We start from the raw sequence: 21,181 nt of genomic DNA, 5'->3' as shown, positions 1-21,181 counted from the left end.
AAAAAAATGTCTAGGAATAAATTTAAACAGAAAGGTGAAAGACCTCTACACTGAAAACTATAAAACATTGATGAAAGAAATTGAAGAGGATACAAACAAATGAAAAGATCAATGCTCATGGCTTGGAATAATTAATGTTCTTAAAATGACCACACTCCCCAAAGCAATCTACAGATTCAATGCGTTCTCTGTCAAATTACTAATGACATTCTTCACAGAAATAGAAAAAAAAAAACCTCCTAAAATTTGGAACCACAAACGACGCTGAATAGCCAAAGCAACCCTGAGCAAAAAGAACAAAGCTGGAGACACTACACTATCTGACTTCAAAATATACTACAAAGCTATAATAGCTAAAATAACATGGTATTGGTATAAAAACAGACGCATAGGCCAATGGAACAAAAATAAATTCACTTATTTATAGTCAACTGATTATTGACAAAGGTGCAAAGAACAATATAATGGTAAAAGGATAGTCTCTTCAACAAATGGTGCTGGGAAAATGGAATATCCATATGCAGAAGAATGAAACTAGAATACTATCCATCACTATATTCAAAAAATCAACTCAAAATGAATTAAGGACTTAAATGTAAGACTTGAAAGTATAAAACTACTAGAAGAAAACATAGGGGAAACACTTCAGGACATTAGGCAAAGATTTTAAAGACTTCAAAAGCACAGGCAATGAAAACAAAAAAATACAAATAGGATTATATCAAAAGCTTCTTCACAGCAAAGAAAACTATCAAAGGGTTAAAAGACAATGATTAGAATGAGAAAATATATTGGCAAACAATTCATCTGACACGGGATTAACATCCAGAATATATAAGGAACTCAAACAGCTCAACAGCACAAATCATCTGATTAAAAAGTGGGCAAAGGGCCAGGTGCAGTTGCTCATACCTGTAATCTCAGTACTTTGGGAGGCCAAGGCAGGCAGATCACCTGAGGTCAAGAGTTCAAGACTAGCCTGGCCAACATGGTGAAAGCCCATCTCTATCAAAAATACAAAAACTAGCCAGGCATGGTGGTACACACCTGTACCTCTAGCTACTAGGGAGGCTGAAGCAGGAGAATCACTTGAACGCAGGAGGCGGAGGTTGCAGTGAACTGAGATCACACCACTGCACTCCAGCCTAGGCAACAGAATGAGACTCCATGCCAAAAAAAAAAAAAAAAAAAAAAAGGCAAATTGTCTAAATAGACATCTATCAAAAGAAGACATACAAATGGCCAATAGGAATATGGAAAAAAAGCTCAACTGCTCAACATCACTAATCATAAGGGAAATACAAATTAAAACCACAACGAGATACCACCTCACCCCAGTTAGGATGCCTATTATCAAAAAGACAAAAGTTAACAAATGCTAGTGAGGATGCAGAGAAAAGAGAGCACTTATGTACTGTTGGTGGGCATGCGAATGAGTACAGGCAATATGGAAATCACTGCAGAGGCTTCTGAAAAAAATAAACATAGAACTAACATATGATCCAGCAGTCCCACTACTGGAAAGCAAATCAGTATATCAAAGGGACACCTGGATTCCCATATTTATTGCAGTGCACAATAGCAAAGATATGGATTCAACCTAAATGTCCATCAATAGATGAATGGATAAAGAAAATGTGGTTTATATAACCAATGGAATACTATTTCGCTATACAAAGGAATGAAATCCTGTCATTTGCAGCAATGTGGATGAGCCTGGAGGGCATTACATTAAGCAAAATAAACCAAGAACAGAAAGATAAATACTGCATGTTGTTACTTACATGCAGCAGAAAAAAAAATTGAGTTCATGGAAATAAAGAATAGAATTGTGAATCTGGGAAGGGTAATGGGAGAAGAGAATGAGGACAGTATGTTAATGAAAATAAAATTACAGCTAGATAGAAGGAACGAGTTCTGATGTTCTGCAGCACTATAGGGTAAAAATGGTTAACTATAATTTACTGTATATTTTCAAAAACCTGGAAGAGAGGATTTTAAATATTCACAACATGAAAAAATGATAAATGATTGAGGTGATGATATGCTAATTATCCTAATTTGGTCGATACATAATGTATACATGTATCTAAATATCATTCTGTATCCCATAAATATGTACTGTTATGTGTCAACTAAAAACAAAAAAAGATAAAAAGTATAGTGTAGTAAATACATAAACCAGTAACATAGTTGTTTATTATCATTAGCAACTACTATGTACTGTACATAATTGTATGTGCTATACTTTTATACAACTGGCAGTGCAGCAAGTTTGTTTACACCAGTATCACTAGAAACACATAAGTAATGCATTGCACTGCAATGTTATGATGGCTACAACATCACTAGGTAATAGGAATTTTTCTCCTCCACTAAAATCTTATGGGACCACCATCATATATGCAGTCTGCCATTGACAGTGCCTCACTGTCCACTCCTTGTGCGAGTTAAAAATAGGTGCCCCTTTCTCAACACCCTTTACTACCATGTCGGAAAATTATCCTCTTTCTTTGTTAAAATGAAACATTTTCTTAATATATGCCTGAAAAATTATCGTAACAAATATGAAAATCTACAGTGTTACCATGAGTGCCCCAGAGAGTTGTGCAGTGCACAACACATAGTGTTTCTGTCTGATGACCCTCAGCACTGACTAGCACCCATCACTGACCACCATGTCAGGATTATGTCTTTAGATCTATATTAAATATGTTATAGTATAAGGCCACTTTTAAGATTGAAATGGGACATTTTTAACGTCTGTGCTTTTATTAGCCCTAGATTAGGAAAGATATATGAAGATTACTGACTTCTGGGAAGGATTTTGCATACACATTTCAGACAAGTGGAAAGCTGTCTTAGTCCATTTTCTTCTGCTATAACAGAATACCATAGTCTGGGGCCTGGCACGGTGGCTCACACCTGTAATCCCAGCACTTTGGGAGACTGAGGTGGGGGGATCACTTGAGGTCAGGAGTTTGAGACCAGCCTGGCCAACATGGTAAAACCCCGTCTCTACTAAAAATACAAAAATTAGCCAGGTGTGATGGTGTGCGCCTGTAGTTCCAGCTACTCAGGAAGCTAAGGCATGAGAATTGCTTGAACTTTGGAGGCAGAGGTTGCAGTGAGCCAAGATCGCACCACTGCACTCCAGCCTGGGTAACAGAGCAAGACTCTGTCCAAAAAAAGAATACTAAAGTCTGGGTATTTATTTGGCTCATGGTTTCGGAGGCTGGGAAGTCCAAGATGGAGAGGATACATCTTTGTATTACATCGTAACATTAAAAGAAGGGAAATAAGCATGCAAGACAGAGAGAGAGAAACTAAGTCAAACTCATCCTTTTTATCAGGAGTCCACTCCTATGATAACTAACTCATTTCCACAATAAAGGCTTTAATTCATTCACAAGGAGAGAGCCCTTATGACCTAATCGCTTCTTAAAGCCTCTACCTCCTAATACTATTAGAATGGCAATAGGCCTGGCGCGGTGGCTCACACCTGTAATCCAAGTCTTTGGGAGGCTGAGGTGGGCAGATCACGAGGTCAGGAGATTGAGACCATCCTGACTAACACAGTGAAACCCCATCTCTACTAAAAATACAAAAAATTAGCCAGGCATGGTGGCAGGCACCTGTAGACCCAGCTACTTGGGAGGCTGAGGCAAGAGAATGGTGTGAATCTGGGAGGCCGAGCTTGCAGTGAGCCAAGATTGCGCTACTGCTCTCCAGCCTGGGCAACAGTGTGAGATTCTGTCTCCAAAAAAAAAAAAAAAAAAAAAAAAAAAAAAAAGAATGGCAGTTGTATTTCAACATGAGTTTTGGTGGAGAGATTCAAACCAGAGCAGACATGAATAATATACATATATATTATGTGCATTGTTATGTTAAAATTGAATAGCCACTTATGTTTAGAGAACAACCTACTAAAATTGTCCAATTTAGTAGGGCCAATTTTTCTAACCAAATACCATGGATTAAAAGCTGAATTTAAGAAGAGAAACAATCTCAAAAAGTTGTTAAGCAAGGTTAAATCTAGTTTTTCTTTCTCACACAGACTCTGCTTGTGTCTATTTCTTGGATAATTGGCACCTTGTGAAATAACCACTAATAATAGTTACCTTTTAGTGGATTCCTGGCATCGCTCTCAGCTGAACACATTAAGTATATTATTACATTTAACCCTCTCAACCACCTTATGGGATCGATATTATTAGCTCATTTCACAGAGGAGAAAGCTGAGGCTTAAAGAGGTGATGTACTTTTGTCCAAAGTAAATAGCTGGTAGGTTGAGGAGTCAGGGTTCCAACACACTCTCTCGGAATCTGTAGCCACCTGCTCTTAGTCACTGTTGTGTATCAGTGTCCCTTGGCACTATATAAAATAATGATTAGGGTAGCGTAATGAGCCTTTTGGACTGCTTGCAAACCATGAACTACTGCATCTTTGAGTTTTAAGGGCTTAGCTTAAAACTAGGGGATATGCATGGAAGCCCAAATCATAGGTGTCCTTTATCTGTGGGATCAAAGTTTGTCACTCAGCATCCTGAACATTGTGTGCCTTTAAACAAGGCAAATCTGATACCATAATTTGGACAACAACTTAGCCAAAGCATCATTTCCATATATGGAGGCCAAGTAGTATTAACAAACATTCAAATTGTAATTTTAAAACCCGGACAAACACTTTACAGCTAAAGCAATCCACCCCTTTTTGGCTAAATAACTGAACAAAATTCCCCCTACAAAGGCAAAGTTCAATATTTTTATTTCTGTAAAACTCTGACCCATGTCACGTTTCATTAGTGCTGCACTATCTGTGAAGTCACCTTGTAACCTAGAAGAGTTAGCTTCCTCCCTAACATACTTGGAGAAAGAGTTGGGAATACCGCAGCATTTCATTTCCTCTTGGTCCAACTTGATGATAACTGGTCTCTTTTCAAACTGTGAAGATGAAATCAGGAGAAGAGTGTGAAATATCAGTTTAACAATGGCCACTTCCCACCCCATGAGACAAAGAAGTGAAGGGCTTAGTGATTTGTATGACGATGAGCACTACAGAAAACGCTAAAAGCTTCTAAATCCCAGGGACTTCCTGACTTCAGTTGTGAGGGCCAGCCACATTGACATCACAGATCCTTTCTGCAGTCACAATGCTACTAAGTCACCCTTGGGAAGAGGCCCCAGAAACAGCAAGACCTTAGTTAGGATGCACTTACAATTCCTTGGTACTCTGGCTTCCTAAGAAAAAAGAAAAAAAAATCACAGAGACTTTTTTCCAAAAATATCAAATCAACAAAAAATAAAGCTGGAAAATCCAAGCATCATGAGTTCAGGTACTTATGGACTACTCGAGGTCTCTAAATTTCTCCTACCTCACTATCTTATATTTCTTTTTACATATAAACAAAATAATGAATCCCAATGAAGACCCTCAGAAGGCTTAGGCACAACAGGGCAATAACTTAAACAAATTTACAAGAAAAAAAACAACCCCATCAAAAACTGGGCAAAGGATATGAACAGACATTTCTCAAAAGAAGACATTTATGCGGCCAACAAACATATGAAAAAAAGTTCATCATCACTTGTCATTAGAGAAATGCAAATCAAAACCACAATGAGATACCATCTCATGCCAGTCAGAATAGTGACCATTAAAAAGTTAGGAAACAACAGATGCTGGAGAGAATATGGAAAAATAGGAACGCTTTTACACTGTTGGTGGGAATGTAAATTAGTTTAACCATTGTGGAAGACAGTGAGGTGATTCCTCAAGGATCTAGAACTAGAAATACCATTTGACCCAACAATCCCATTACTGGGTATATACCCAAAGGATTATAAATCATTCTACTATAAACACACATGCACATGTATGTTTATTACAGCACTGTTCACAATAGTAAAGACTTGGAATCAACCCAAATGCCCATCAATGACAGACTGGATAAAGAAAATGTGGCACATATACACCATGGAATACTATGCAGCCATAAAAAAGGATAAGTTCATGTCCTTTGCAGGGACATGAATGAAGCTGGAAACCATCATTCTCAGCAAACTAACACAGGAACAGAAAACCAAGCACTGCATGTTCTCACTCACAAGTGGGAGTTGAACAGTGAGAACACATGGACACAGGGAGGGGAACATCACACACTGGGGCCTGTTGGGGGTTGGGGGGTTAGGGGAGGGATAGGAGAAATACCTAATGTAGATGACGGGTTGACAGGTGCAGCAAACCACCATGGCATGTGTATTCCTACGTAACAAACCTGCATGTTCTGCACATGTATCCCAGAACTCAAAGTAAAATTTAAAAAATATATATTCCCGATTATTTTAGAGCCGTCTGATCCTAACAAAGTTTCTAAAAGTCTTATAGAAGTATCTGTAAAGAAATGCCCTTCTAGCTAACTATAGATGTTATAGGGGTATGGGGAAGAATTGGGATAAGTGAGGAAAGGGGAAATGTAAAACAAATTGAAAGCCTCCCTTTAAGCTAAGCTGTATGTACAGAAACTTTCCTCAATTAAAAAAAAAAAAAAAAAAAATTAGCCGTACTGCAAAAATTCACTTGCCATAGTTCCTGACCTGATTCAGCATTCTGGTTACCTAGATACGGATGTAAACAAAAGTGCTTCTCCAACTGCGACTGCAGAGGAACAGCCAGATGAACCTGATGGCCCCCTTCCTGGCTCAGCCAATAACCAAGAAAAGAAAGCAAGTACTTTTCAATATTTACATTAAAATTAGAATACTTTGCTCAGCTTTTTTAAAGCTTAGAGTGCTTAGAGAGTTTCAGACATCCTGGAAGAATAGTTTTCCCACATTTCCTGTTTGTTCTGTCTTGGCAAAATGACTGCTGACAACATGAGCTGAAAAGAAAAATGGCCTCGATTTACAATTTCATTAATTAGACTGATTTTTAATATATGGGACTAATATTGTTTTAAGTTGATCATGATGTATGTTTTACAATGATTCAAAAGGAACTATGGTAAACTCAAGGTGCAGACTTTATCTCTAACATGAAAAAGGTATAGCTAAATAGAATGTTTCCTTTATTAGAACTTGTCATATCTTCTCCATTAAAAATAACTTTTTTTAAAGCAGTGTTTTTAGACTTTTTTTTGTACTTCTCTTAACACCTCGTAATTTACATAACAAGAGGCAGATGCAGTCACTTGTTACGTAAAGAACTAGCACAATATCAAACATTGATTTTTGGTATGTATTATATTGGCTGTACCACATACTAGCTGTGGGACTTTGAAATGATTACTTAACTTCTCTGTTTCTTCTTCTGTAAAATGGGTGAATTAGGCTTATCATACAAAGTTATTGTGGGTTTGAATGAGTCACCTAAGTAAGTGCTTAGCAAGTAGGAAGGGCTATAGTATGATTATCATCATCATCTACATGATCTTGGGCAAGTCTAGTACTTCTCTGATCCTGAAGCTCCTCACCTATAAAAAATAATCCTCTTAATTTCTTTCCATAATAAGGGTTTCAGCTACTTAAAGTAACTAATGTCATCCTTATACTAATGTAAACGTAATGATATCCACCTTATAGGGCATCATGTCAAATAAAAGTATGTCACATACAAGAAAGTATTTCATAGCCCATAAAACCAAACAGCTATAATATTTTAAAGTATCATTATGAAATGGATAAAGACTGATAAATTCCCATAGTAGCCATCAAGTTGTTTGTGAGACAATTTTTATGTATAACAACATCCTAGCTTATAGGAATGAGGATAAAACAGAACTGACTCTTATGTTCAATTAGCAGAGATATAAACATTTAAATACTGTCTTAGATACCTAAAAATTACATTTAAAAAATTGCACCAAAAGCCAACATCAATGGCTTTTGTTCTAGGTAGCAAAATTACAAGCGAGAATTTTTATTCTGTATTTTAACTTTTCTATACTTTTCCAAATATTCCTCCATCGTCATGTTTAACATTTGTCACTAAAAAAGTGTGTGTTGTAGGTGTGTTTTTAAGAAGATGCTACTTATGGTCTTTCAAATAAGACTTAAAAATTAATAAAATAAAAATAAAACATAGATCTAATTGTTACACTTCAGAAGGAGAAAGGACAAGTTAGTGCTCTTGGACACTGTATTCATCGTACACTTTAATTCTACAAATACTGGGAGAGGACTACTGTTTGCAAACATATAAGGAGGGACCAACGGGTTGCTGAGGAAATACCAAAAATAGATCCCCCCACAGACCAGAGGGAGCGGTGGAAAGGTGACGAGGAAAGAACTGGCAATAAAGTAGGTGAGGTCTCAGGACTCAGTACTGTTTCAGTGGGAAACAGGAGTGAAAACACACTCCACGCTAGAAGGCACCAGGTCCTCTGGGACTTAGGACAGTTTCCACACTCACAAGGGGAAGACATGGCTTAACAGCATTAGACCCATTGCAGACCCCATTCAGCAATGCGGGGAGGGTAAAAGCTCTCTCCTCCGGGCTCACGGGCTCCCTCATGAGCAGCCTCGAGTCTGTTCTTCCCGCCCACCACCAACAGGGCTGGGTCAGGAGAGAATTTATCAGGCTTTCTTTATTAGCATCCTTGATAATAGACTTAACATTTTTTTCTTTAAGTTTTTTAGAGGAGGGAGGTATCCAATTAAGTTTCTTAAAACTTAAGAAGTAGTAATTCCTTGGGCATTTGAAAAAGGAATGCTTTCTGTATGTGAGTCTTAACATATTCGGCCCACCATTACAGTACACAGTAACATAAGGCAAGTAAAAATATCCTAGGAATATATTTTGTAAAAGTTTTTAGCTGAGGTGGAATACCACTCATATTCTCCATATTGAATCCAGTTCAGCAATAGGCTATTAAAATTAGGATAAATCTGTCTTGTTTTTTAAACTTAAAAGAATTTAAGGCATTTTCAGGATATGAAAAACAGTGAGTACATTGGGCATCTTCTTTCCTGTCATAAAAATGCTGCAAATTATCAACTTTCATGAAAATAGAACTTTCTAGTAGTACCACTTTATTGAATTAGAAATTGCCAGTTAAGTGTACATATGGCCGGCTATACTTAATGTTAGTAAATTATGTATATGACTGTGCTCTGGCTATAATAATCTGACATCCAGGTACTTGGATAGGCTAGTTTTCTAGCTCGGGGGTTTGTGTTTGAAAATTAGCTGTTTCTCCTTAGAAATCAGCATGTCAGGAATCATTCACTCCGTAAAGACTTCTTTACTAATTCAGTCAACAATCATTAGATACTTCATTTTTAAATTATCTAAGAATAATCTATGGCTTTGACTTTTCCAAAAAGGTTTTCTTGACTGTGATACTAAATCTATGAAATACAGCTTTCTCATAGCTCCACAGAACTTAATTTTGTTTTTAGGCATCAGCAGTACAAAGAGGGCACGTATAAGATTAACTGGGCTGATTATCTGGTCTATGATATATCTTTTGTTTAAAATTAAAACACTTTAAAGATAAACTGCATAAAAGTAATCTGTAAAGAAGCAGATGATGTATTCTGAATCTGTAACCTTTGTTTTAGGTAAGATTATCTCCAGCCAAAATGTCAACCAAGAATTCTACAGATCTAGTTGAATATGTTGACAAGTAAGTGTGTAGATTACAACTAGTTTTAACTATTAACTGCATTTATTGTGACAAATCTCACATGCAAGAAAGAAAAAATCCTGTGTTTAATTATTCAGTCAGAGATGAATGTGCCTGAATGAGGCCTTAAGCTGTCTGCCTTCAGGAGAGACTGAACCATGTCAGAAAGACAAACCTGATCCTGTTCCTTTCTGATTGACAGAACAAGCAGATTTAACTACCTTTTCTTTAAATGACCTCCATAGGTTCCTGTAGATTTATGTGAAAAGCAACACAACATATTACATATTGCGACAATATCAGATATAGCTAACCATGACTTCAAAATAAACCAAGTAAACCTGTTAACATTTCATGATAACAACACAGGAAATTTTGAAATATATTTCACCAATCACTAGAAAATGTTGTTTCTGCTATTTACAGTGCCATACCTGGAGCTCCCCCAGGAAAGGTGTACCACAGAGGGACAACTCCGGGCACCTGGAAACAGAGTAACACACTATTAACACATGCACATTGTCCAAGCTACCTGAGAATGCCAGTGATGAAGTGGCATTGCAGAGGCAATGCATATTAATTTGAGTTGTTTTCTATTCCATATGTCACAGCAGGATTTGGTCTAATGCTGTCATTCATGTTTTCAGGGCACTGGGGATTTAGTCTCAGTCCTTCTACTACTTTGCTGTGTGACATCAGTCAGTTCCATAATGTCTCTGGGCTTTAGTTTTTTCATTTAAAAAAAAAACAGGTTGGACTAGAAACTCTGTAGAATTCACTGCAGCTTTAAAATAATTCCGATTTTAATAATCATGACCACAGAAGAAAAAATAGGCAAATGAATGAAATGAGTTCATGTGAAGAAAAAAATCTAAATACACATTGAACTTTGATTTTTTAAAAATTATCTTTAACAATTAAGGTGATAAAATTTCTTCAAAATTTTTACTGCAGTTTTTTCACAAGAATTCCCCTGTCCCTTGGCCAGTTAAATTTAATACATTCCAAATAGTTCAATCACAGTATTTTAGCCCCTTTTTTCATGTTCCCCATAACTTGTATTTGTTTATCTGACTGTAAGTCTATGACTTAGAACAAAATGAAACCAAGCATGGGAAGAATATTTTTAAATGTTTAAAAAATGCAATATTTGGATAGGTGACATTTTTTCTGAGTTAAGGACAATGAGTGTAGTATGCACAAAAATAATTATTATAAATAAATATATTAGTTTATCTTCCAAGGAGAAAAGGGAAACTTGTCCCTACCTGACTCTCTACATGACAAATGGAAAATTAAAATCATTCTTCTGCTCTGTCAAATTCTATTACGAACCTGTGTGGATTTCTTAGCTCAAGCTGGTGACCTACATCTCAGGAGATGAGAAAACAAATTCCTGAAAAATGCTAACAAACCTAAGCAGTCCAAGATAAACTTTTTGGATTTCCTAGCTTTCAGATAAATTAAAATGAAGACAAAGAGGAACAAATTGTCTATAATGCAAAGCAAAAGCGTGATAAAGATTACTTGACTCCAACATTTATTTCTACCTTAATCTCTCCCTTATCCCTTCTCTTACTATGTAAACCATATATCTAGAACTTTCTATTTATGACTTCACATTGTTAATTGTCTTTTGGTCTCTCTCTTATCTCTCAGAATGGGCTGCAAACTCCCTAAAGGCAGGCACTCTATGGCCTTATGATTTTTGATACCCCTCCAGTAGCCTATCATGGTGCACTGAATATACTTGATGAACTGTAGTAGACAGATTTATGGAAAGTAACAGTAGAACAATTAAATTGTTAGAGCTCTGTTTAAAGCAGCTGATTAACAGGAAAAGCAAAATAGCATTTGAGCATTTCAGTAATCAGTGCAGACATTTTGAATTGACGTATTTAATCCAATAAAATAAAAATAAAGAACAATGGTTTTTAAAATAACTTCACTGGCCAGGCACAGTGGCTCACATCTATAATCCCAGCACTTTGGGAGGTGGAGGTGAGCAGATCACCTGAGGTCAGGAGTTTGACACCAGCCTAGCCAACATGATGAAACCCCATCTCCACTAAATATACAAAAATTAGCCAGACATGGTGGTGCACACCTGTAATCCCAGCTACTTGGGAGGCTGAGGCAGGAGAATCGCTTGAACCCGGGAGGTGGAGGTTGCACTGAACAGAGATTGTACCACTGCACTCCTGCCTGGGTCACAGACTGAAACTCCATCTCTAAATAATGCATACATACAAGGAAAGAAGGAAGGAAGGAAGGAAGGAAGGAAGGAAGGAAGGAAGGAAGGAAGGAAGGAAGGAAGGAAGGAAGGACGGACTTCACCCTTCAACTCATAGTTTTTGTTGGGTGATAACAAATGGATTGACAGGCAAACAGAGTACTTAAGTAAAAATCATTATCAGCTCATAAAATGGCCTGAATATATATTACAGGTTTTCAGAGGTTTGGCCTTAAAACCTATATGGGTATATTTACAGGTAATACTATCAGCAAAGAATAACAACTCAAAAAGTAAAAATCCAGGGACAAAAGGGGTAATTCTCAGCCAATGAGGGAATATCTCTAGGAACAGAGATATGCACATTCAAGAGACAGGCAGTTGGGGTGTGTTTACAAAGCCCTTCCTGCCTCAGGCAGTTGGAGCAGCATCCAAGCATTATTAGTACTTGATAAATGCTAGGTCATAAGGATCCATGGGGCAGGGTAAGGAGGGATGCTTTCAGTCTTTGACAGGACAATTATGGTGACATTCTATTAAAGGTAACAATTCGGATTTCTGTATTTGTTCATTGATTCACAATGAGCAGATATCCACTAATTTTACAACAGAGTATTCAATGCTCATTTAAGCTTAACTGAGCAGAAAAGTACCAGAGCGTTTTTTTCTGATTCTTCTGCTGCTGATGGTGGTGGAAGGAGCACTAAAAGGAGGCCAGGACACCTCAGGTCTACTCTTGCATCTGCCTCTAATCAGCTATATGACCTTGAGAAAAAGAAAATTTCTTCTCTGGCAATATCTGCCTATGCTATAAAATGGGGTGGGGGTTTCAAGTGATCAGTGATGAGCGCCTGCTACTTCTCAACTCTGCCCACAATTTCTCATCAACATTGTCCTGTGAAATAAAGTAGGCGGTTAAGCTTTAGGAATGTATATTATTTTCCCATGGCATTTAATTTTTAATATAAAATCAATTCTGCCCATACATTTCTTTTTTTTTCTTTAACTGACTCTCCTGGGGGTGGGGGAAGTTTTTCCCCATGGAATCAAATACGTTCTAAGGTCTCTTTCATCCTTACGATTCTTTGATCTTCAAAAACTGGTTGTTACCATTTACTCACTTAATATCTATTTATTAAGCATGTGCTACGTGCCAGGCACATGCTAGGCACTTGAAGAGACACTTGTGAACAAGTCAGACAAAGATCCTTCAAATGTGATCAGAATTTGACAAGAAGCTTCTTCAGGGAGCGATCTAATAATGCATTTGGAGCCATTCTAGCAGGAAGCAGATAAATGAATTATTAGATAGCTGGCTGGGGTAGGCCTCATTAAGAAGTTGACGTTTGAGAAAAGACCAGGAAGTGAGGAATTTGGCCATGTGTACATCTGGGGGAAGAGCAAAGTTTCTAAGACAAGAACATTCTTATGGTTCTTGCAACAGAATGGAGGCAAGGATGGCTGGGGTGAAACGGAGGGAAATACAAATTGGAACTATGATAGCATCTGGGATTCTATTTGAAAGTCTCTGGAGAGAATGAATCCTGAGTTTCTGCTGTCCATGAGGCAAGTTCCAACTTTCCTGAACAAAAAGGAGGCCAAGGAAATGAGGTTTTATACTGAGGAGTTTTCCAGGCTGGGCTATAGCCAATATATATATCTCAGGAATTCTCTCAAGAGTACACTTTGTGAAGATGAGGGTCTGGCTGACAACCAAAGAATGATATTTAAAATCTGCATACATAAAACTTTCAGCAAGTCAAATGGGCAAAATAATAAATGATTAATGACTTCCCCTCATGAGTGGAATATGGAGTTCAGGGTCTGAAAGTATTCATTTTCAAGGTATTTCTTAGCACCATGGCAGACAATTATTCCGTGATGCATTGCTTTTGTTACTACATGATGAACACAGATATTTCACACGACAATGCATGAGAAAGGAAGACAAAACTCTGTTGGTTGAACTTTCTATGGATAGATCATATTAGGTTGGATGGTGCTGCTATCAGCCACAGTACAGTCTTTTGCTCTTTCTCTTTCTTCTTTTCATGCCTCCCGTCACCTGTGATGGGCAAGGCTCTGCAGAGAGTAGACACAGTTGCAGGGACTGGGCATTACCCATAGGGACCTCCAGTTAGTAAGGGAAGGGGCTGCCCAAATGATGCTCAGTCCCTCCCAGGAGGCTGTCTGGATTCTTGTCACATTTAAGACTTTCTGCTCAAGTGTGAGAACTCCACTGAGGTCAGGCTGATGCTGATCTCAATTCTCTAGAGCAGAGAGGGAGCCCCCTTCAACCTCTGGGCCTCTGAGAAGACCCTTAGGACTCCAAGGAGAGATGTGAGCCAGACAGGAAAGGTGACTTGGTGAAAAATTACATGATGTTGGCAGCAAGTTACATATTAAGAAGCAGAGAGAAAGACACACCTTTCTCCTCTGAGAAAAGTGTGAATGTAACAGGAAGAGCCACTAACTGGCCCAAGCAAAGCTACTGTGATGTAGGAGAAAGAGGAGAGGCTAACTGGAATGTTTCCCTGCTGAGTGACTCACAGCCTCCAAGCCTCAGTTTCCTCCTGAGTAGAGACAAATTTTACTTATGCCACAGGGTAGTGATGGGAATGCAATGAAAATGATACATTGACTATAAGCACTAAATAGAAATAAGGTAGTATTATAATAAATTCCTTATATTTCTACTCGGCTGGGAACTCCTTACCACAAACTGGGTAGCTTTAAACAATACAAATGTATTACCTCACAATTCTGGAGGTTGGAAGTCCAAAATCAAAGTGCCAGTAGGATTGGTTCCTTCCGAGGGCTCTGAGGGGAATGTGTTCCTTGTCTCCCACCTAGCTTTTGGTGATTTTTGGGAGTCCCTGGTACTCTTTGGCTTATAGATGTGTCACTCCAATCTCTGCCTCCATCTTTACATGGTGTCTCCCTGTGTTTCTGTCTTCATACAGCCACCTTCACATACATACATACATACATACATACATACAACCATCTTCACATCGACACCAGCCATGTTGGATTAGGGGCCCACTCTACTCCAGTAGGACCTCACCTTAACTATTTATATCTGCAAGACCCAATTTCCAAAATAAGGTCACATACTGAGGTATTAAGCTTAAGATTTCACCATTTCTTTTGGGGGGACACAATTCAACCCACACCACCATTTAATAATTATAAATAATTGTAAGAACACATATATACAACATTGTACAAGACATGGTTACAAGACATTGCAAAGTATTTCAGGTACACATCCTTTAACTTGATCTCATCAGCCAGGTGGGAGGGTCAGGAGTCTCTCTCTCCACAGGACAGAGAGGGAGCCCCCTTCTGGGCAACCTCAGAGAGGTTGAAGGTAGCTTGTGACAGAGATAGAACTTGAACCCAGGTCTTCTGACTCCAAGCACAGCGTTCTTTCCCCTCGAGAGGAGAAAGGTAATATAGTATCTCAAGAGGGCCACAAATGCTACAGGAACTCCCAACATCATCAAAACAATTTGCCACTGCAGTTTGCATATGCTTTACCTGTAAATATGACCCAGACATCCACCCTGTCTTTACTGACACAGGGACTCCGTTTGGAACCTCTGTCAACCTTGACACCTCCACATAAAGGAAAACCTGTACCAGGCACATTACTCATTTTGCAATCTTATTAAAAATTCTACTGAACATGAGGAGTCTGCCTTATAGAGCGCATCACTTTTCACTGGAAAAGCATCATGACCAGTTCTTTCTCCAGTCTCTTCTGGACCGTGCCACTATATGGAGTTCTCCCTTTTGGGCCCTTTCTGGTGCTCTGTGATGGCCTACCCATGTTGGCCTGGTGTACTTCCTCCTGGACTGAGGCCACCAGAACTCAAATTGCCTGCCTCAGGCCCCAGAGCATTCAGCCTTACCTAAAACTCAGCAGTGGGAGCTTCTCCAGCTACAAACATCCACTTGCCAGGGTGGTTATAAACAAGCAACACAGAAACTATAGAAAATGTTTTTTTCTATTTCATCACTCCCCACATATACACTCATAGATTATTTTTATGAGGCATCAAAATATTCCCTGAGATTTCACTTCAGATTTTTTTTTGTAGGACTCTCTGCACTCAGACCGTAACTAGTCATACATTAGATCTCATAAAAATGTAGAAATCTTTCTTCAGTATGCCTTTTTGTGTTCTAGAAAAAGGTTAAATTCTCAAGTTTGATTCTCTGAGTATTACAGGTTGCCAAAATGGTTATCAGAATCTCCTCAGTAAATTTAGGACTCTATTCACAAGAACAGAACAGGCAGGGAAGTGAGAGGCTCCATGTACCGGCCGATCTGCCAGCTACAGCACAGCTGGTGTAAGTCACACCGAATTACAGAAAAATAGAACTCAGAGTTTGTGGAAAATCTGTTCGGATTCAGTTGTCAGCTACATAATCAATGATCTATGTGAAGCCCAAATATCTCTCTGAAAAGGCCCCCTAGGAATTTTTCCTCCTGTGGCTGGTGACTCCATCTGCACTCGTCTGGAATATTCAGTTATTTCTTTCCTTTCATAGTTAAATTTAGATCTAGGTTCCACTGACATACATAACATACTAAGAAAGCAGTGATGTTCTTAAGTTTACATCTTACTACTAGGGAAAGCCCTCAGTTTGTATCCCTTAGGAATACCTAATGATTTGAATAATGGCCTCGTCAGGAATCTCTTAGAAAATTGAGACATGCTCATGTGTTTGTTCTTACATGGTTGATTTAGAAAGGTCAATTGGAAAACAATATTCTCTGTCCTTGTGGCAATGCAAATAGGGAAAAATATAAGCTGTCTGTTATCTTGCAGGAACCATGTAAATAAAACCAAACAGAGCCATGATTTGGGGCTTCATTAAACCTTAAGAATTAGCAATAATAATAAGACTGCAGTTAATAGTAAATCTCAGGCCTGAAAAGAAATTTCAAAAAGGAAAGCTCTCCACTTAGGCATAAAATAAATTTTTAAAATAAACTTTACAAATTAAGGAAAAGAAATAACTACAGTCCAGCATTTGCATCCCACTTAATGTCTCCATGGTTGCAGACAAATAGCTTTGCATAGCAGTAGGTGATACCCTCCTACAAGGCTTCCTTCAATGGGCCAAATAGCCACAGCATTGAAATCAGACCTGACAGACAGGACCACAGACCTGCTGGCTTGGGTCTGCTCCCTCATTGCTCTTTCTGGATATGATCTTGACGTTAGCCAACAGCACCTCACCCCCAAGAGTGAGGCACTGGGACCCTCCTAACCCCAGACATACAGCTGTATGGCATTGGTTTCACCACCCTCTCTACTGCATGATTCTCACTTATTATCTCAGAACTTATAATCACACAGCAAAATAGGCCTTGTTGACCCTGTTTACAGATGAAGCAATTAGAACACTTGGTAGGTGAGTGGTGGAGCCTGTATTCTACCCTCAGTCTACCTTGCTTTCCAACCTGCCAAGCTGCTTCTGGATGTCTACAGAACTTGAGAGCTCATATTCCATAGTTCACTACTTTGGCACTTACTTATATATCCTGCCTTATATTATTTGCTGATTCACATGACCAATCTTAAACAAATGAGTGGTGTTTAGTCTTTAGGATACATTAGAATCACCTATGCACTTGCTTAAAATGCATATTCTTACTCTCCCTGCCTACCCTAAAATTATGATTCAGTAGGTCTGTGTTGGAGTGGAGTAATCTATATTTTAACAACTTCCCTCCCTCACCCTCCCCTGTGATACCAATTGAAGTATGAGAAATCAGAATTAATCTAAGTTCCTTGAGGAACAGAGCAATTATATTTAAATATGTAGTATTACAGGCACGGACTAGAGTAAACGTGTGTATGGACTAGAGTAAATATTGTATATGAACTAGAGTAAATATTTAGTAAGTACTTAATGTATCTTTATTTGAAATGACATTTTTATTGGTAAGTGACTAGATACACACACAATACTTTACTTTCAGCTGCACATAATAGAAGCACTAGCCAAAAACAGTTTAAATGTAGGAATACTGCTTAGCTCATATAACAAAAAAAAAAAAAAAAAAAATCCAGAGTTTGGTAAATTTAGTAGCTTCAGAACATCATTAAGCAGCCAGGTGTTTTTTTATCCTTTCTCTCTGCCATTTCCTTTATCCTCATGATCACAAGATGGCTTTGGTAGTTCCAAGCATCATGCACAGACAGGACGACATTCAGCAAAGAAGAGGGAAGTTTCTTCTTGTGTATTCCTTCTTGAAGGCAAAGACACTTTACCCAGAAGCCACATAGCAGGTTTCTCTTTGCATCTCATGGGCCAGAATTGCTTCACATGCTCTTACCATGATCAATTGCATCTCAACCCAGAAGAATGGAATCCTTATGATTAGTTTGCCCCCCAGAAGGCTATGGGGGACAGGAAGGATGAATCAAGTCAGGCAGAAGTGGGGGTGGCTGGTGGGAGGGTAACCAATGGTGTCTGCCATACTAAAAACATCTAGGAGAAAACAATTTCTAAATTTGGGGGGGAATGAAGCATAATTTATAAGTGTCTGTACAGGACTGAAAACTGGGAGATCACATACCTTTGCTGACAAATCTGGGCTATAGATTGTCTAGAGGCCACAAAGCAACACTGGCTCAAAGAAAATAATGAGCAAATCTGCAGTCCACCGCGAGGCTATGTGTCACCTTCAGCAGAGCCTGGCATCTTCTTCCCTTCTGCCTCTGACTCATACATCCAATCCAGGGTAGCACTGTCAGCATGGTGGGGGTTTCAGGGGAATGGATTTTATATATGGTAGGTACCATTTGGTGATTTTCCAAAAGAACATTTTTGAACCAAATGAGTGGTAAATGCAATCTGACTCACAAAACCCCTTGGCAAAGTTTTCTTTGCACCTCAGATTTACAGGTGATAGAAAAGAAGAATCTCTGAGTGTGCAAGTGTGTGTTCACGTGTTACAAAAACAACTACCATGTTAATGAAATATTCAATTTGAAAAAAAAGAAAAGAAGACTCTCACCCATACTGAGACTATTTTATATTGCTGAAGAGAGTAAACTATGTCTTGAGGCTCCAATGAACTGTGACTTTATGGAGCCATTTTGTTTTTGTTTTTTTTTTTTGTCCAGTTTTTCAATGACCAAGTCTTAAGGGAACAGTCCAGGTAGAGAACTCAGTCCGTCAATCAACAAATATTTATTGACTGCCTACTATGTGCCATGCATTCTTCTCAATGTTAGGGGACTGTGCAGAACACATTAGAAAAGTGCCTCACATAGGGAGCTCTCATTCTAGTGATGGAGGATAGACAATAAACAGAAACAAGTAAATAAGATAATTTTAGATAATGACAAATGCTTTGGAGAAGATAAAATGGGGTATTATGAGAGAAGGCCTATGTAGTTGAATGAGATGAATGGAGGGAAGAATGAGAGGAGATGAGGTTAGAAAGGAGAGATAGGATTTTATTCTGAAAGAATGGATAAGCTATAGGAAGGTTTTAAGTAGTCAAGGGCTACCATTTACACTTTAGAAAGACCACTCTGGCTGCCGTATGGAGGATGTGCTATTTGTTAGGAGGAAAAGTAGAAAAGATAATGGTAGCCAGGATCAAGAAAGGAAGAAAGAACTAAACAAACTGTGGGTTTGGAGTCTAAGAATACTTCTGGGTGTTATTTCTGCAGCTACCCTATGAGGGCACATGAGTAGCATTAAGGTCCCCTACTTATTGTTGGAATGATGAGAAAATGTGGGAGTTAATGTTAACATTTGATTTTGGAATCCATAACTTTCAAATCGTGACCCTGACATCTCCAACTTGTGGACTATTCCTTGTTCTGCCTCGTAAATTTCCTCAGTCTGGTCTTCCAAATCACTAATTCATTCCTTAGCTATTTTTTCTGTTATATTTATCCTACCTTTTATTTTTTATTTCAATTATATTTTCCATACCTAATGGTTCTACTTGTTTACTTTGTACATTTTCTAGTTTTTCTTATTTTACTAATACCTTCTATTGTCTTCTCTCCTAATATGTTTATTAGCCTTTTAAAAATTTATTGTGTACATTTTACTATCTCTCTTCTGTGGGAATCTGTAATCTAGTAGGTTGTTAATTTGTAGGTTAATTACTTTTAAAAAGGCTGTGCTCCTCAAAAGTCCTATTAATTTGGCCTTTGAACTCACTTCCCCTGGGCATTTCAGCCAGATCCTGGTCTCCAATGGAGCCTTGTCAGCTCCAGTGAGTCCAGGGGAGGGGTGTGGATGAGCCCCAGGCACCAGAAAACCACTCCCTATTCCACAAAATAACTTCTCCTGTCAGGTCTTCACCTTTTGCTCCCAGGAAGAAGCAGGTTTAGGAGGGCAGTTGCTTTTCCACCCTGGGGACATTTAGAAGTGGAGCAAGGTGGCAGCAACTCCACAAAGTCAATTGTTCCCCAAGTTTGTTGTTATTGTTACTGCTCTAACTCCTTATCCACACAGTCTCTCTGCCCTGCTAATCTTTCTTTAGAGGACACCTGGAACAGTTTGACATTTCACATGAGTCAGAGCAACTGGTCCCAAGGCAACAGAGAAGAAGAGCAGACTTACGTTGTTCCCTTTCCCCATTTTATCTTCCCACAGCCCTCCCAAGCTGTCCCCTGTCCCAGGCCAACGCAGCCATCTGACTCAGGTTGGGTTACCCAGGGAACAGACTCTGAGATGGAGACTGGTGAATAGAAGGCTTATTATAGAGCACACTGGGATCAACACCTGTGGAAGGGGAGGGAAAGGAATGGAACTGAACAGAAAGAATAGTTCAACTATACGAAGTGAGTTGAGCCAACTAACTTCAATTAGTTATATATGGATTTTATATACATTAGGTACCATGGCTCCAATACTTGAACCAAAGAAGACTACAGCCAACTTCACAGGAAGCTCTGGAGCTGGGACAGCCCTTCAAAGTTGTCCAGAGTTAGACCAAGCATGCCAGGCCTTTATACCCACACACTGTCCAATCACTGAATGAAGCTGCCCCAGAAAGTGGGCATGACCTTGACAAGGCAGTTCTCAGAGACAGCTAACAGCTAAGGTCTGCCAGCTGGCAGCACTCCCAACAGTTGGGGGGGGTATAAGTCCTTCCTTCCTGAACAGGGAGCTGGGGGGCACATCGTGGCATCCACAGCACCACCCACACATGCACCAGTTTAAAATAGCCCCCACTACCCCAGGGGTTTTTCACCTTCTCCAAGTCCTTCAGGATTTTGTGAGGGAGAGAGGATGGGAAGCCACATTAATTCAACCTTTTTGTCAAAATC

The 21,181-nt window shown here is 38.8% G+C and overlaps 1 protein-coding gene across 1 annotated transcript in view; it reads left to right on the top strand.

Annotated features, from left to right (window-relative positions):
• Positions 1–5,208: 5,208 nt before the first annotated feature.
• Positions 5,209–21,181, top strand: part of FAM81B (family with sequence similarity 81 member B) — a 53,348-nt gene continuing 37,375 nt past the window's right edge. The window contains 5 exon segments of the mRNA XM_007978789.3: positions 5,209–5,253; positions 5,256–5,318; positions 5,320–5,335; positions 6,622–6,725; positions 9,561–9,625. Coding sequence (XP_007976980.3) covers positions 5,209–5,253; positions 5,256–5,318; positions 5,320–5,335; positions 6,622–6,725; positions 9,561–9,625 — 293 coding nt within the window.

This window comes from Chlorocebus sabaeus, chromosome 4 (genome assembly GCF_047675955.1).
Source record: "Chlorocebus sabaeus isolate Y175 chromosome 4, mChlSab1.0.hap1, whole genome shotgun sequence".
Classification (NCBI taxonomy): Eukaryota; Metazoa; Chordata; class Mammalia; order Primates; family Cercopithecidae; genus Chlorocebus; species Chlorocebus sabaeus.
The sequence above is the reverse complement of the archived record's forward strand: the minus strand, read 5'-3'. Positions and strand labels throughout refer to the sequence as shown.